Below are 17610 nucleotides of genomic sequence, written 5' to 3' on the forward strand. Positions count from 1 at the left end.
GGCCGGGAGACGGACGGCAAAAGTCACCAATCGGCACTCCCCGCAGCTCCGCCCGGCCAATCAGGGAGAGCCCGCCCCCGCGCCGGAGCCAGTCAGAGAAAGGAGGAAGAGATGAGGAAGACGGGAAGGGAATGCCAATAGCGGCGGGACCCGCTCCGGCCTCCTGCGCATGCGTGGCAGCGGCGGGGCCGCGCAGCCCCGGGCGGGTGCGCGCGTGGTGTCCGCCGCGCGCTATGGCGGCCAATGAAGACCAGGAGGTGAGGTGAGGGGTGGGCAGGATCCCGCCCGGCTGAGGGGAACCGGCCCGGGAGGGGCGCGTGGCGGGGAGAAGGCGGGAAGAGCCTGAGGTGCGGGGCAGGGGAGGCGACCGGGAGGGACCGCCGTCGTTGATCGCGTTCTGTGCCCCCCCCTCAGATGGAACTGGAGGCGCTGCGCTCGATCTACGAAGGAGACGGCTGCTTCAGGGAGCTCAGCCCGGTGTCCTTCCAGTACAGGGTAAGGCAGCGCGGTGCCGCACGGCTGTGCCCGTAGGCCGTCCCGCGGCGGTGTCGCCCCGTCACGGCGCGGGTCTGCGGTGCCCGGATGGGGCGGCCCGTGATTCCCTTGGCACAGGTATCGCTGCTCTGAGTAAACTTTATGTTTCGAAAAGACCGATCGTGACCAGCCTACAGCTCATCGTTCTGTATTTTGTCGGCTTTCGTTGTGACCAATCAAGAATTCCAAAGTTAGGAAAACTCAATTGAAGTATCATAAAACTTAGTGTCAGACAAAGGCAATAACGCATCATTCCTGTGAGAGAAAATGTGCTTTATTGCCTTCGTCTGACACGAAGCCTGATCATTAAGAAAACACAGTGCAATAAGTGCATGTGGAGGTCAAAAGAATTAATATGTCTCACTGGCCTCTGGTGGGTCTCACATAAAACAAAGGGGTTCTGTAATCTGTCTGCTAAGAAGCTGAGACAAAAGAAAGGTCTTTATAGATACTGAGGAAATGTAGCATCACTGAAAGTAAGGCTGCCCGATTTTTAGATGCACTGACAAGAAGGAACATGGTTGTGCTATCTGTGTGGGTTTACTCATGGCACAGACAGTGCTTTCCTGAGAAAAGGAGAACTTGTATGTAAACCTTATTATGGGTTTTCTTCTTGACGCTGCTGGGAACTGGACAGCTGCAGTGTAGATGATGCCTTGATGAATGTTGCTGATGCATGATTTAAAGTTTTATGTATTTCACTTCTACTCCAGATGCTACTGAATGTCAGCTGGTACGCTCTACTGGTGCAGACATTGGAAATGAAATAACTTCATGTATCATAGAATCATACAATTGTTTGAGTTAGAAGGGAAATTTAAGATCATCTGATTTTAAACTGAGACAGGGGAGATTTAGGTTAGGATTAGGAGTAAGTTTTTCACTCAGAGGGTGGTGACGCACTGGAACAGGTTGCCCAAGGAGGTTGTGGGTGCCCCATCTCTGGAGGCATTCAAGGCCAGGCTGGATGTGGCTCTGGGCAGCCTGGTCTGGTGGTTGGTGACCCTGCACGTAGCAGGGGGGTTGAAACTGGATGATCATTGTGGTCCTTTTCAACCCAGACAGTTCTATGATTCTATGATCTAGTTCCAACCCCCCTGCTATAGGCAGGGATACCTCACTCTAGACCAGGTTGCTCAGAGCCCCATCCAGCCTGGCCTTGAATACGTATATACATGTATATATTCATATATGTACATACTTATTTTGCTTTTCCCAGGATAAAAACTGTGGATTAGAGACTAATGTTCATGTCTAGATAAAAATTTTCTGGATACATTTTTAATTTCTGGCCAGTAGCTTTATGAATGAACAGTTGTTATCTGAAGTAATTTGATTAGTCTCAGAGAAGAGAAATACTTGCATATTGGCAACATAATCTTTGATAAGTGACTGGAAATTGTTTTCTGTTTCTGTTGGTTTTTTTTTTTTTTCACTTTTCTTTCAGATAGGTGAAAACGGAGATCCCAAAGCCTTTCTAATAGAAGTTTCTTGGCCAGAAACATATCCACAAACAGCACCAGTCATATCAATGGATGCTTTCTTCAACAACACAATGTAAGTATGTATGATAGCTTCACTCCCTAACTTTACTTATGGGAGCTTTTTGGTTGATGAGCCTTTTTTCTTCTGTCTAGATTATAGATGAGTTTTATGATTTTTTTCAGATCTTCAGCTATTAAACGAAGTATATTGGATAAATTAATGGTAGAAGTTGAAGCCAATCTTGGAACTGCTATGACGTACACACTTTTTGAATATGCCAAAGATAATAAAGAGTTATTCATGGAAAATCAGCCAGTTAACACTGTGGTAAGTTGATAAATTCACATTGAAATCCCTCACTTTTAAAACTGCAGAAGTAGTTAGTAAAACTCAGAGTACTTCATTGCTCTACTTGTAAGGTTTATACTCAGTATACTGACTAATACATGTCTGTGGCTAAACAGTGGCCCATAGATCATGGTGCCACAATGCTCTGTGGTAATAATTGTCACGGTTGTTATTTTGCTATCATAGCAAAATGTGAATGGGCTGCAAAGTGACATAAAAATGGAGACTTGGAACAGAAACAAAGCTAAAGAGAGCTGGAATAGATTAAAGATGTCTGCCCAAGGTGCCAATTATTGAAAGCTTGCTGGGATGCCGTGAACTGTAAAAATGTACCTTCAGGATCTTCAGCAAGTTTTGCAGCTTCTGTGTTGGCCTTCTTGTATTGCTTCCTCTTTACTGGCTCTTGTCATACTGCAGACTTACTCTGAGGAAAGAGGAATGATTTTTGTATTTTGGAAGTCTGAATCCCTTCAGACTAAATCACACTTCACCATCAAATCTTGACAGTGTAAGAAGTGCCCCTTGCAACTCCGAAAGGGAATCATTCCAGTCTCTTCTTCGTGATTCTTAAAGCTACTACTGTCATCATTGTATGTTGATTAAAAGCTGCAGGCTGCTGATGGCTTTTCTTCTTTTTCACAGTAATCACACACAGAAGTATCTCTGTTTTTACTCTGTATTTGTACTGGATTCTGGAGTATGACAGGTGAACTAGCATGCAAAATATTAACAACAGTTTTCACCTTTCTCAGACTTCAGTAAGCAATAGTATTTCTATTGGAACTCCTGATGCACCAGCAAATAAGAAAAAAGACAAAAAGGAACAGTTATCCAAAACCCAGAAAAGAAAGCTAGCCGACAAAACAGGTTTGTCTACTATACTGTTGTTATGTTTGTGCTGTACAAGAGTCAAAATCTAACAGCTGTGTCATTTTGGTAATTAGAATTAGTAGTCTCTTGCTTATAAGATTAACTGCTTTTAATCTAAAACAAGCAAAAGAGATCAAAGATTTATTATTCTTGCCTGAGATGATAGTTCTGGTAAAAGCAGCTTCCTGTAGAGTAGGGACTTCGAGGTGTCATTGATTTAATTTCATTTTGTTATTTCAGTTTGCAACGAAAATGAAATTTTCAAACATACTGTTTGGGGAAAGCACTTGGGACACCACAGTAGTCCCTTGCAACAAAAGGTGTATCTTTTGTTGATAGATCCTGATAAGTAATTCACATTATTAAAAATGTAATTTCTAAAAGAAAACGTTTGCTTGGAACCCAAAGCAGAACCTTTTAATTAGTTTGTATCCTTGAGGTAGAGGTGCTTCTGTCAGTCACTGAGCTTTCAGTGAAATACTGCGTTTTTTGTAGAAGGGGGTTCAGTATTTTGACTTAACCCTGCTGATGAATTTTGTTTAGCTCCGGTTTTTAATGATGATCTAGGTAATGCTTTGTCAATGCAGCAAAAATGATATCTCATTATAGCAATTTCTGTGTATAATTTACCTAATTTAAATCCATAATTGGCATTCTAAATGTGGACCTCAGATAGGAAAATCTGTGTGAAATTTTTGTTCAAGGAATGCATCACTAGTAGTTGACTCAGCTCGTTTTAGAATTGTCTGCTAATTCTGGTAGACTGCCTGAGGCATTTTTATCAGAATTACTTTGAAGAACTGAATAGAATCATAGAATCACAAGGTTGGAAAGGACCTACAACATCATCTAGTCCAACTGTCCTCCCACTACCATTGTTACCACAAGCTACTAAACCATATCTCGTAGCTCCTCCTCCAGACGCCTCTTGAACACTGCCAGGGACAGTGACTCCACCAGCTCCCTGGGCAGGCCATTCCAGTGCCTGACCACTGTCTGAGAGAAAAAGTTTTTCCTTATGTCTAACCTAAACCTCGTCTGGCACAACTTGTGGCCATTTCCTCAGGTCCTGTTTGTTGCCTGGGAGAAGAGGCCAAACCCTTCCTCATCACAGCCTCCCTTCAGGAAGTTATGGAGTGCAAGGAGGTCTCCCCCGAGCCTCCTTTTCTCCAGACTAAACAATCCCAGCTTCCTCAGCCACTCCTCATAAGACTTGTGCTCCAGACCCCTCACCAGTTTTGTTGCCCTTCTCTGGACACATTCCAGGGCCTCAATGTCTTTCTTGTAGTGAGCGGCTCAAAACTGAACACAATACTCAAGGTGCAGCCTCACCAGTGCTGAGTACAGGGGGATGATTACCTCCCTGCTCCTGCTGGCCACACTGTTTCTAATGCAGGCCAGAATGGTATTGGCCTTCTTGGCCACCTGGGCACGCTGTTGGCTCATGTTCAGCCGAGCATCAACCAACACCCCCAGGCCCCTTTCCTCTTCACAGTCATCCTGCCACTCAGCCACAAGCCTATAGCGCTGCATGGGGTTATTGTGGCCAAAGTGCAAGAACCCAGCACTTGGCCTTGTTGAACCTCATCCCATTCACCTCAGCCCAGCAATCCAGCTTATGTAGATTCCTCTGAAGGGCCTCCCTACCCTCAGACAGGTCAACACTACCTCCCAGTTTGGTGTCATCTGCGAACTTACTTACTCAATCCCCTCATCTAGGTCATCAATAAAGATATTAAACAAGATGGGCCCTGGTACCGACCCCTGGGGGACACCACTTGTAATGGGTCTCCAGCTGGACTTAACTCCATTAACTACTGCCTGCTGGGCACAGCCCTCTAGCCAGTTCCTTACCGAAAGAAGGGTATACCTGCCTAGGCCACGAGCAGCCAGTTTCCCCAGAAGAATACTATGAGAGACCGTGTCAAAGGCTTTGCTGAAGTCTTGGTAGACTACATCAACAGCCTTTCCCTCATCTGCCAGTCTGGTCACCCAGTCATAGAAGGAGATGTGGTTGGTCAAGCATGATCTGCCTTTCATGAACCCGTGCTGGCTGGGCCTGATCCTCTAGATGCCACACATGTACCGTGTGATCTCACCCAAGATGATTTGCTCCATAACATTTCCTGGTACCGAGGTCAGGCTGACGGGCCTGTAGTTCCCCGGATCCTCCTTACAGCCCTTCTTGTAGATGGGAGTCACACCAGTAAGCCACCAATCCTCTGGGACCTCTCCAGATAACCAGGAGCACTGGTAAATAGCCGAGAGCAGCTCAGCAATCTCCCGCCCCCCACCCAGTTCCCTCAGCACCCAGAGGTGGAGCCCGTCTGGTCCCATGAACTTGTGACAGTCCAGATGAAGGAGGAGCTCTCTAACTTTCTCCACTTGAATCACTGGATGTGTATTCTGCATAGCATCCCAGACTTCCAGATCAGGGCATAAAGTGCCCTGAGGGCAACTGATCTGTCTATTGAAGGCAGATGTAAAGAAGGTGTTGAGGACCTCAGCCTTTTCCTTATCCTCAGTGGTCACATTCCCCTGTGCATCAAGTAAAGGATGGAAATTCTCCTTGGTTCTTCTCCTACCATGGATATATTTGTAAAAGGATTTCTTATTCTCTTTTACTGCAGTGGCTAATCTGAGTTCAAGTTGGGCTTTTGCCTTCCTAACTTCCTCCCTGCATACCTTAGCAACTTCTTGTAATCTCCCCAAGTAACCTGTCCATTCTTCCAGAGGACATAGGCTCTCTTTTTCTTCTGGAGTCTCAACAGTAGTTCCCAGCTCATCCACACCGGTCTTCTTCCCCTATGGCTTACCTTACGGCACTCAGAAACGGCTTTTTCTTGTGCCTCTAAGATTTCCATCTTGAGGAGCGTCCAGGCTTCCTGGGCCCCTTTACCCTTAAGGAGCGACTCCCAGGGAACCCCTGCAACAGGCGTCCTGAACAGGTCAAAGTCCGCCCTCTGAAAGTTCAAGATGGCAGTTTTGCTAGTCACCCTTCTGACGTCATCAAGAATTCTTCAATTTTATGGTTGCTCTGCCCAAGACAGTCCCCAACCTTCACATCTCCCACCAGTCCATCTCTGTTAGTGAAGAGCAGGTCTAGCAGGGCACCACCTCTGGTAGGCTCTCGTACCAGCTATGTAAGGAAGCTATCTTCCACACACTCTAGAAACCTCTTGGACTGCTTCCTCTGCGCTGTATTATGTTTCCAACATATATCAGGGAAGTTGAATTCCCCCACGAGAATGAGTGCTGGCGATCGCGTGACTTCCGCAAGCTGCTCATAGAATGCCTTGTCCTTCTCTTCATCCTGATTAGGCAGTCTATAACAGATCCCCACCAAGATGTCACCCTTACAGGCCTTCTCCCTGATCCTTACCCATAGACACTCCACTTTATCATTCCCAACCCCAAGCTCTTCAACATCAAAACACTCTTTAATATAAAAGGCCACACCACTACCCTTCCTTCCTCGTCTGTCCCTTCTGAAGAGCTTGTAGCTATCCACCGCAGCACTCCAGTCATGGGAGTGATCCCACCATGTTTTGGTAATAGCAACTAGATCATAGTTAGCCTGAAGCACAGTCACTTCCAGCTCCTCCTGCTTGTTGCCCATGCTGCATGCATTGCTGTAGATGCACTTCGGCTGAGTCATCTGCCTCATCCCCAGCTCAAGCATCGCTCCCCTGGACTCATCTCTGGTGAGCCCTGTTATAGCTAGTTTAAAGCTCTTTCAATAAGCCCTGCTAGCTCCTGTGCTGGGATCCATTTCCCCCTTTGAGATAGGTGGGTTCCATGCATGGATGCGTTCAGGACACAAATATATTTTTTGTCTTCATTGCTTTGTAATGGACAAATTAAGATTTATGACTCTTTAGAATTTTATGTGTTGATTTTAATTTGTTTCTGCATTGAAAATAAAACCTTGTTATTCTGCAGATCACAAAGGAGAGCTTCCTCGAGGATGGAACTGGGTGGACGTCATTAAGGTAGTACAACTGTATGATAAGCAGTATTATGAGCATACTGCCTCTGTGCATTTGAATTGATTTGTACATCTGAAGAAAACTAATCTGATTTTTTTTTCCAACTCTGTTTGGATTTGACTGTGGCATCTGATTCATATCTGCATACATCCAGCATGTAAGTATTTTCAAGTTACCTTTTAATATTAAAAAGATTTGCAAGCAATAGTAAGAACAGTAAGACTATTGCTCATTTTAGATTCTAATTTATGTAGTTCTCAAGTGCTTTCCAGGCTTTGCTTGTTCAGTGGAAGTCAGTGTAGCTACTTGACAATTTTGATAGCAAACACTGTTTTGTTTTGCTCAACTGTAATGGCACAGCGTAAGGCCCAGCACTACTTCTGGTTCTTAAATTACAGAGAGCAAATGATGATGGTAGTTGTAGGCAGTTATCCTGAGTTGAAAGTAGCTGTTTCCTAGGATGTCTTAGATTCCAGATAAATTTCCCAATAGGTTCACAATGTTTAATAATTATAAAATTAGCTTTAGGGAAAAAAAAAAAAGAGAAATATTAAGTTAGTTGTTGGTTTTGCATTGTGTAAATCTCTGCATGGGAAGTCTTCCAGAGACATGTGGGGGTAGTTTCTCAATTGCTACATCTTTTATTTAGGAGAGCAGGTGACCTGTTTTCAAATTAAATAGACCTTGTACCCTAAGGTTTTTTGTGGTTTGTTTTGTTGGTTGGTTTGGGTGGGTTTTTTTTTGTTGTTGTTGTTGTTTTAAAATCAGTTCTATTTTGTATTTTTGAAAGTAGTTCGCAAAACATACAAAGATGGGATTTCAGGTTCAGGAAATAAGCTCATTTAGTGCTTAAAGTTAAGATATTATTTTTGGTGCATTTCAATCTCTTGCTACAGTATCACATTCAGTTTATAGAATGAATTAAATCTACATGTGGTCTGTGTAAGATGGAAATAATGTTGTTCTTGCTTCCTAATAAATGGAATGGCAGTCTAAACTTTGAACACTTTCTTTTTGTGTCTCTTCTATAGTTAAGCAAAACTGGTTCTAAAGATGATGAATAAAGGACTTTGGTACATGGAAACTCAACCTCTTAACACAGTGCAATTTTGGGTCGCCGTCTTTCTCTTAATAGCCTTCTTATTTGTTGAAGTAAACATTTTATAAAGCTCAATTTCCTAACTCGTAAACCTAGACACACAAGTTTGTCTTGAGACTACGTGGTCTTCTTCGAAAACTAAACTTGCCTTAAATGGAGGTAAAAATGTGAAAAAAGGATACAGAGGGTGAATGTGGTAAAGTGAATAGTGCTATATGCAGTGTTTATTAATTTATATCTTACTCTGTAGTAAAATCCTTTTGTAGTGAACCCAACGATACTGTAAACATTTCCTGATGTTGCTATTCCAATGGAAGAAAAAAGCACTATAACAGTGATCAGTCACTTGACAGCATAATTCATCAAAATAAATTATTCCGTGGAAACAAAACTTTTGTCATTCGTTTATCTAATACAAATGTAGAAGAAGAGCATAAAAATTGTTGCATCCCGAGGCAGAACTTGTTCTCTTTCCACTCGTTTTTGGCTGAAATAGCAAATACTAGTGAAAGCAAGGACAAGTACTGTAGTTACTCAAAGAAATGAGTGGTTCCAACAAGTCTGCCTTCTTTATTCTCTGAAGTATGCATCTGTTAGTCTTTCTCCAGTGTGCATCTCTACAGAAGGTCGTGTGTTTGAGGGGAAAGAAGAGTGCTATCTAGCATGTCTCTCATTGACTGTTAGATTTTGCAGCTCTTTTATGGGAGAAATGAGCATTCTTCGAAGGGTTTTGCTGGCTGAATGGTGGAACAGCACGACAAGTCAGCACTGCCAAATGTGTTGGGGAAACTTCTTCTCTAGCGTGCTCTCATTATTGTCAGAAAGAGAAGTCATCTTTACCATACGAATGATTATTGAATACAAGATGCCTTAATATCCTTCATTATTTTTGTGTGTTTTGAGATGAACCTTAATAAATACCTATTTATCTGCTGTCATATGTGTTTGTTTCTGTTTTTTGGATTCGTGTATTGCCTGCTGTACTTCTAGGGCTCCACTTGAATTTGCAAAGGATTTTCTCTTACTGAGAGAGCGTTCCTAATGACTGGCAGAAAGATGCTTTCCCTCTTTCAGTATATGTTTACATTTCAGTGTAGCTGTGTTTGTTACTCTCAGGAGGACTAGTCACTCCAGTGAGAAACAGGAAAGTAGCCACCATAGCGAGTCCAGCATCTCTTAGAGTGTATTCTGCTGTATGTGCTCTATAAAGCACTTAGTGAACATCAGAGGCACAGGCTGGATGCTCTGATCAATGGTGGTCAGATAACAGCCTGTGCAGCCAATACGGGATAGTTTGCATGGCTGTCAAATTAGGACTTAACTGTCAGAGTGGAAGTTTTTGTGCTACTGCTACATCAGTAGAGGTTATACGCAAACTATTACTACAGTTCTCATATTCTCTTAAATTATTTCTCTTTTACCATATATATTGAAAATTACTGCTTATCTGTATATAATGTATGTATTAAATTTATCATCTTTATATATATAAAGAATAAAAAAATACGTACATAAAGAAAAAAGCTCCATGAAGTGTTGTGACTGCAGGTGGAGGGAAAAAATAGAAGCAATTCAGTGTTTTCACTCTTCAGAAGAGGCTGTGAAGAGATCTGAAAGCAACATGGCTTGTACTGCTGTCATCCAGCAAGAAATGGTTGTTTTTGCTGAAACTGTAGGGTTGCAATGAATAAATATACATGTTCGTGTCAGGGAAATACTATTGATTCTTATGTAATGCTTAATTTTGGAAAGGCCGATTTCTTTCTGAACTCAAATCAAATTTAGTAAGAGTTAGTAAAGTACCCAGTATAGAACTTCTGGATGATCCATTCTCATGTTTGACCTAAGCTGGAGGCTTATGGCTGCAACCTGAGCAACGGTGTCTGGGAGCAGCGCCTCAGCAAGAAGTCGGTGTGGTTTGTGATCATGTAACAGGGTAGGGCTTTAGCCTCTGCCAGCATCAGAATGGATAGAGCTTTTGCTATTCTAAATCTCTCCAAGAGGAATTGACTTGCTTTTGCTAGTATCCCTGTGTCTAAGTTGCCATGACAATTTATTTGAATAGCTTACTTAGGGGTCATGCAGGAAGGACACATAAGAACCACATGCCTTGCTTTTATAGAGCTACTGTGTGTAACAGCACACTTGTTAACCTTGTGAAATACCTAAATTCAGCTTCTTGTTTGCTTATATATCACATGCTTGTAGGGAGATGTCCTAGCAATCTCTTCTGGTTCTTTTAGCAGGGATTTAGAACATGTTTTGAAGCCTGCTTGGACAGGAAATGTTTTGCATTGGGATTATGCGTGTCGGTTCTTCGTTTCTGTGCCATTTTTAAAAGGTAATTCATTTAGTTTAACTGTTTGATGTTGTAGCATAGTGTTTGGTAAGAAAGTTATTTAGAAGTCCTTAAGTTGAGTTCTTAATATAACGGAGAGGCCTGGAGCGCTGGAAACAGAGGGGTGGGAAAGTAATGATCTTTATCAAGAAACGCAGATCTACGTGTCTTCCTATACATAAACCTATATGTAGAGAATATGATCGAGTTAACTATTGAATAATACCTTCTCCACCCTTTTGTTTTAAGTAAACTAGTAAGGTCATTGGCAGTGGAAAAATAATGATTTATGCTTTATTTTTATTGGGCTACACCATCTATTTAACTTCAGTAGTTTTAGTAGTAGAGCTTTGGTTTGAGTGGGAAGGTATGTGGCAATATGAGTAGCGGTGAAGTAGAAGCAGCGTCTAAGACAGAGGATGATTAAAAAGTCTTTCAGTGTACATTTGCCCTGGCTAATATTCCTGCTGCCTTGGAAAGCTGTTGCCCTGTGATTGATCCATTCCCTGTGATTGATCCATTCCCTGTGATTGGTCCATACTTTACGAACGTACTGATTATTGTTCTGTCTGCTGATATTCTTCTTTAGATCGCGTTGGCGTTGAGAAACAAATCTACTGAATTCTCCAACTATGAAAAGCAGAACAATTATGTGAATTTCTTCCTCCAAATGTTTTTTGCCATTCAGCAGGAGAGGGTTGAGCCCATCATTTATGACTTGTCTGCTTGTTGTTAAGAGGGAGGAATGCACATCACTGGGCAGTGCCCTTCCCAGCCTCAAGTTACAGGAGTTGTTTGCAAAGGGTGTATGCTTTTTTTGTTAAATGATTTGGCGCCTCAGCAGGTTTGGTTTGACAGCACCAAACCTGTCCATTTCTTGCTACTTATGATTATGGACATCTGAAAAACTAAAAGTGCATGGTAGAAGCACAAGGGCTGTCACCGTCACACTGGAATTCAACCTTTCTCTCTTTGGATGAGGCTGAAAAGTGATCTTCAGTCATATTTGCATGATATTAAGTGCAAGTTTGTTCAGTGCTTTTAGTACCAAAACCAGGAGCTGTACTGCACTGTAGTGCATCAAATCCCAGGTAATAATGGTGATTAATCACCAGTATGTACTTGGCATCTGCTGCGCACCCTGTAGACTTAGAGAGCTGATGCTGAAATCAAGGCTGTCTGCAGTACCACTGCAACTGATGGTATATGGGGTGGGCATTTAAAGTTGACCTGGCTGGCAAGTAATTAGATTTTGGTGACTAAAAGAAGGAAAGGCAAAATCCCAGCATTTCATGAAATGGATAGGACCTTTGGTAGAAGTGCAGATGGAGGCTGTGCTCCTTTTAGCCAAGGCAGCACAAGTGGTTTTAGATCGTACTGTGAACTTTGTGAAGTGAAAATCATTTGAGCTGGTCTATACCAAGGATAGGTCCCTCTGGAAGTTGTTTCCTTCAGCTGTGTTTTATGGTGTGGCTCCCTCAGCACTTGTACCTAGCAGCAGAATGTGGGGCAAGGAGATGTTCATTCAACAGATAAAATACCAGAAGTGTGAGAGTTCTGGATGGATTAGAGGAAGAAGTAGAGGAGGAAGGAAGCACGCAGGAGGTAAGTTTTAATTTCTCTGAAGCAATACAGTACAACAAAAGCAAAGCTTACAGTTGCAGAGTTGTGAATTTCTGAATAAGGTTGGGATATGGCAAAAGACAAGAGGATCATAGATTTTCTTGCTGTCATCACCACGTTATTCTTTCACCAACACAGCTTTGGCTTTGTTGCAGAATGGAACTGCTCAGTGACTGTAAGAAGATTTTCTCTTCCTCTGAATGTTACACTTCCTGTCATTCTTTCCGAGCCCATTGAAGAACCTCTGAAAGAAAGTCTGTTGTAGTCTTGGCAATGACTCATACAAAACATGTCGACTAGCACTGCAAAAAGACATTAGAACGTTTTGCAAGAGTGAAAGAATGAACTGTTTCTTTTCTCTCATTTTCATTCAGAGCAAAGTGAGCAGTGACTCCACATGGCTGAATTACTCCAGACACGTGAGGATCTAAATCCAGATACCACTGTCTTACGTTAGACTCAAAGTTTGTCATTTGTTTTTAAGTTTTACTTAGCTATCCCTTGTATTTGACCATTCATACTTATTACTGCTGATACAGTAGCATGTGTTTTGTGTATCCATCTTTATGGTATGGCAGACATTTTGTAACTTACTGTGATTGCATACTGCAAGTTGCTTATGGGATCTCGTAATGTCACAGCAATGACAGATTCAGCCAAACTATATCTGCACAGCCTTAGTGGAGAGTCATGAGGTTGCACAGATATCTCTGAGGGCATAATTTCATCTGTGGTGTGCTTATTACTCGTAATGATCAGTGACAGGGAAAAGTCATTCTAGGATGAGTTTGGAAGATAGTCAAGAGCAGATAATATTTTCTTTCTACAACAAGTATCTGTTAGAGCGTCACTGAGAAGCAATAAACACAGTCTTGTATGGAGTCACTGTTCAGAGCAGGATCTTACTTTAAATCAAGTGTCTTTGTCAGTAATGCATTTTATGATTTCCTGCGGGAAAAACAAACGTAATGAAAGCATTGCTATCTGAAGAGCTGCTGTCTGTAGGGGATCCATTTGATTACTACTTTTAGAAAAGCTATGTTCAGTTGACCTTGAAGAGAGAGATTTTATAACTGTGTGGGGAAGATGTAGCGTCCCATTGATGAAAGTCTGATGGAAAGTATATAGCCTCTGTAGATGATTAATACGTTATTACAGCATTATCAGTTTTACATTCTTCTCTGAAGATGAACATTAGAATATTACCAAGTTTCAGTTGTCTGCCATACAGCATGATTGTGATTTTTCCCCTCGTTCCATGCATCTCTAGATGATAGAAGTACAAGATGTGCTATAGAAATCTAGTTTCCTAGATGAAAATAGCACTAAAGTTGAAAATCCACTCAAATCAGGAAATAAGTCTCAGTCAGAGGTAAGGACATGCCGAAATTAAGGCTGCCTGTGTGATACTTATGTGAAAAAGAATGGATAGAAGGATTTCCTAATATTACTAAATGTTTCTCACCACCAGACTAGCTAAAATCCATGTGATTAAGCATTGCTTTCAGCAAATTTGTTTTATAGTAGTGTAGATTTTGATGTCCTGTTAATAAGCTCTGGTGACATCCTTTAGTTTTTCTTGGATGGAATGACAGGAAATGCACTGCTTACTTCTATGTGTGGTATGAAATACATGTGTATGCTGCCCACAGACTGCCTGGACTTGGTTAGCAGGCATTATGATCAATACAAACAAGTTAAAAGTTTCACAAGATAATTGTAGCAGCTTATGTGATTGTGGATCCACTATTTTTGTATATTCTTTTATTTTTTAAGTTGGTAATTGTGATGTTTAAAATGCTCTTGGTGCAAGCAGATATGTTAGCTTACTAGCTGATGTGCCTGCATGCACTGAGTAACTGTTCGGACAGATGACCTGAAGAGAGAAAGAAGTCTTCTTCCTTTCCTGTGGTACCTTTTACTATCCTGCAGCAGCAAGGCTCTTGTACAGATTCATACACACTCACTTGGCTCAAAAGTCTTCTCCCATCTCAGGTGCACAGTAGTATTAGCAAAATAGAAGAGATTCAAATATTCATATAGTAATCCATAGGAACACACCTGCAGTTGGGCTTTATCTCAGGTTCTACTCACTGGTTTATTCTGTTTCATATAATCAGTTCTTTCACCTTGTTGTCACAGTGGTGATTTACTCAGCCTGGAATAAAGGCAGTTTTAGTTTTTTCTTCAGACATCTGTAGGCAAAGTAGCACCAGATGATATTTAAACTATTCGCATATGATAACCCATGTCCTAATTGCTGTTATTTAACTCTGTTGACAGCTTATAAGGACAGAGTCTGGTTCAACCCATGGTAATTACCATCTGTTACACCTTCATCTCCAAAATACAGGAAGATAATTGGTTAATAGTTGTCTACAAACAAGGTAAGAGTAAAATTTTAAGAATTAGAAGGTCTTTTATGGTGACTAGTAAATGCACGCTGAATCACAGAAGTGCAAACTAGAAGGAGCCTCTGGAAGTCAGCTGGTCCAGCCTCCCTTGCAAAGCAGGCCTGGTGTTTGTGATACCACGGATCACCAGTGGCTTTTTCTAGTCACGTGTTGAAATCTTCAAAGAACAGAGACTGCACAACTGTTCAGGAGCACTCATTTCCTTGTTAAGACTGTCTGATGCTACTAATAAGAAGTGGACAGCAACACTGAAGAAAACTGCCAGGACAGGAAGCAGTTGTACATTTTCAGAACCACTCCATAAGAGTGTATCTTGAAAAAAGGCCACTGTTTTTCTGCTGAATCTGAACAAGTGTGTTAAGACCCATTAAGTTGAACAGTTGCTTTTGGGCTCTGAGGAACAATCTGTTACAGAGTACAGGTTAATGACTGCAAAGTTCATTCAAGGTAATAAAACCTTTGCTGAGTAGAATTCAGAGGCAACTTCTTACCGAGTGGAGTTATACCCTTATGGATTAAATAAATTATCTCTATTTTGGATATTATGTTTCAATTATCCTTTTTTCTTCCCTCCTCAAAACACTGAAACCTTGTGCTGGGTAACTGACGCGATAAGCTTGTATAACAGTATGATGCTAATGAAGATAGCTTCCCTCTAGAAACACAAGACATGAAAACTGTTTAGACCAGAAAGAGAGGCTGTATTAGAAAACAAAATACATCTCTTCTGTTCTGCTCCCTCCTTTTAGGAAAAAACAACAACAACAACAACAACAAACAACTTTCCTTCTGTGTGTCTAATGCTTTATCACAAGTACTGGTAGCAATAACTTCTTCTTTTGAAGTCACTGTGTTGAAATCTGATGTATATTTACCAGAGAAACCTGTGTGTGCCAGTGGGGGTGAGAAAGGAATGGTGAAAGAAGTTCTGCAATCTAAGCAAGAGGAGAAAGTGAATGTTGTGATGATCTGAAGGTGTTTGACAACGAGTAAGTGAGAAACCCAGTAATCGGAGTGACAGGTGGGTAGATACTTTTCTTCGCTGTTTAACAGTTACTGCGAAGTCAGCATAAATAGCCCCTCATCTCTTAGTCTCTTTCTATCTCATGGTTCTTCTGTTTTCTGCACTAAACTCAGGGATATAGAACCTTGGAAGGTTGCAACTTACTGATACCCACTGAAAAGTAACTCACGTGTTTGCAAACAGCCCCCACTGTTGTAATTCTGCTGATTTTTATTTCTTTTTTCTGAAAAATGCTGCACGAAATCACTGAAAGAGTCTCAATTGGAATTTTCTGGTTTTCCAGTGAAAATGGGAAAGCAGTGTAACAGAGGGAAAAAGTCAATTAAAAGGAAAGGGAACATTTGAAATTTCTACGTGATTAATCTACATTGCCATTAAACTCTTCTACAGAAAACAAAAAAACAACCATGGGCAGCTTATGGAAAGAAAGCTCTTCCTCAAAAACTTCTAAGCATGGTAAGCATCTTTAATCTGAGTTTGAGCCACAGGTGATAATATTTGTTACTTTCATTATGGAAACACCTTCATTTGTAGATTAGTTATGGGATAGTGTGTGTATGCATACTCACTGTATAAAGTTGCAGTCACAAAAGAGTCAAATCATTCTCAAGTAGCTGGAGTGCTGTCAAAGAGTTAGAGACTTTATGATGAGAAAAGGCCTTTACTGGAAGCGAGTATCGTGACATTCTGTACTGTAGTCTTTTCCTTCAGGAATATGGAGGAACAACTTGGCCTTCAATTTCCAGGAAGTTTCTGGAAAATCCAATCATAGCAAGTGTTCAAACAACATATTAACAAGTCTTGCCAAAAGTTATTTGTTGCTAAATATGTTTGTGGCTAAGGATAAGCTATGCAGTAAAGTGAGAGAGATCGACTGATTACTTGACTCAAAATCTGTTTTGTTGTGTTTTCTATTGCTTTCAGAGAGATCAGTTCAGTAGGCTGAAATCCTCCCTGTGATGCTGTCTGCAAGATGAATCCATAGCATAACATCAAGGTGGCTCATCCAATTTTAATCCAAGAAGTACAAGGTTCTTCTATTACACCCAATTCATAGACAGTGTTTCTTAGGGAAATAGATGCTGTTTGCTCACTGCTATACAGACAACACTGTTGTGCCTAAAGCTACTGTGCTGCTCCCTAGAGCAGATCACTAACAGATTCAATCTTTTTATATAATGGCATATTAGCCTAACACCCAAAAGCTGCTTTCACAAACAACACGATACATCAAACATGATTGAAATAAACATTTGTAGTAATTCTATGAAGTGAAGGAACTGTCCAGGTACATAAAACTTAACTGTTGTGATATCATTACAAATTGGTTCTGTTGGAATTAGATTTGGATGAAACCCAGATGTCAACCTGAGATTAATTTTGTGAGATTCTCTAGCACACAAAAGTTTGTGTGTGGCAATACAAGTATTTGCTCCTTTGATGGAGGAAAGTTAAACACAGATAAAAAAGGGATTTGTTTTCTACATGGGAATTGTGAGTGCTGTAGTTTTTTAAAACATTTTTAATGGCAGAATACGTAGGGGCATTGTTTAAGTATTCCTTTTTTTTTTTTAAATAAGTCATCACTTCATGCTAAATTTACGATAGCATGCTTTCAAAGCTTGTGCAAACTAATAGGGCTGTGACCATCAGAAGTGTAGTGAGGGCCATTCTTTATTGCCTTGTTTCTCTGCTTTATTTTCTGTTGGTGAAAGAAATTGTGTAGAGCTGGAACATTTCATTCATTCATGCTAATGACTGTTTATGCCAATCAGATTATGTGTGGCAGAGAGCAGTCTGGGTTTAGCTAACCAATAACAATTCACAGTAGGAGCACCTATTTGAGGAACTGACTTCTGTGGAACAGCTCTATTTTCACAACCTCA

General features: G+C 41.2%; 1 protein-coding gene across 2 annotated transcripts; it reads left to right on the forward strand.

Moving 5' to 3' along the window:
- Positions 1-175: 175 nt before the first annotated feature.
- Positions 176-9263, forward strand: RWDD4 (RWD domain containing 4). 2 transcript variants are annotated; one of them, XM_001231978.7, is made up of 8 exons: positions 176-262; positions 415-495; positions 1982-2091; positions 2202-2346; positions 3120-3234; positions 7180-7229; positions 7381-7383; positions 8258-9263. In XM_001231978.7, exons 2-8 carry the CDS (start codon positions 415-417, stop codon positions 8288-8290), a joined length of 537 nt encoding a protein of 178 aa, XP_001231979.2. In that variant the 5' UTR covers positions 176-262; the 3' UTR covers positions 8291-9263. The 2 variants fall into 2 exon arrangements, with proteins under 2 accessions (XP_001231979.2, XP_015132034.3); XM_015276548.4 differs by having other exon boundaries at positions 176-257.
- The last annotated feature ends 8347 nt before the right edge of the window (positions 9264-17610 follow it).

The sequence above is a fragment of the Gallus gallus genome, chromosome 4, assembly GCF_016699485.2.
Source record: "Gallus gallus isolate bGalGal1 chromosome 4, bGalGal1.mat.broiler.GRCg7b, whole genome shotgun sequence".
Classification (NCBI taxonomy): domain Eukaryota; kingdom Metazoa; phylum Chordata; class Aves; order Galliformes; family Phasianidae; genus Gallus; species Gallus gallus.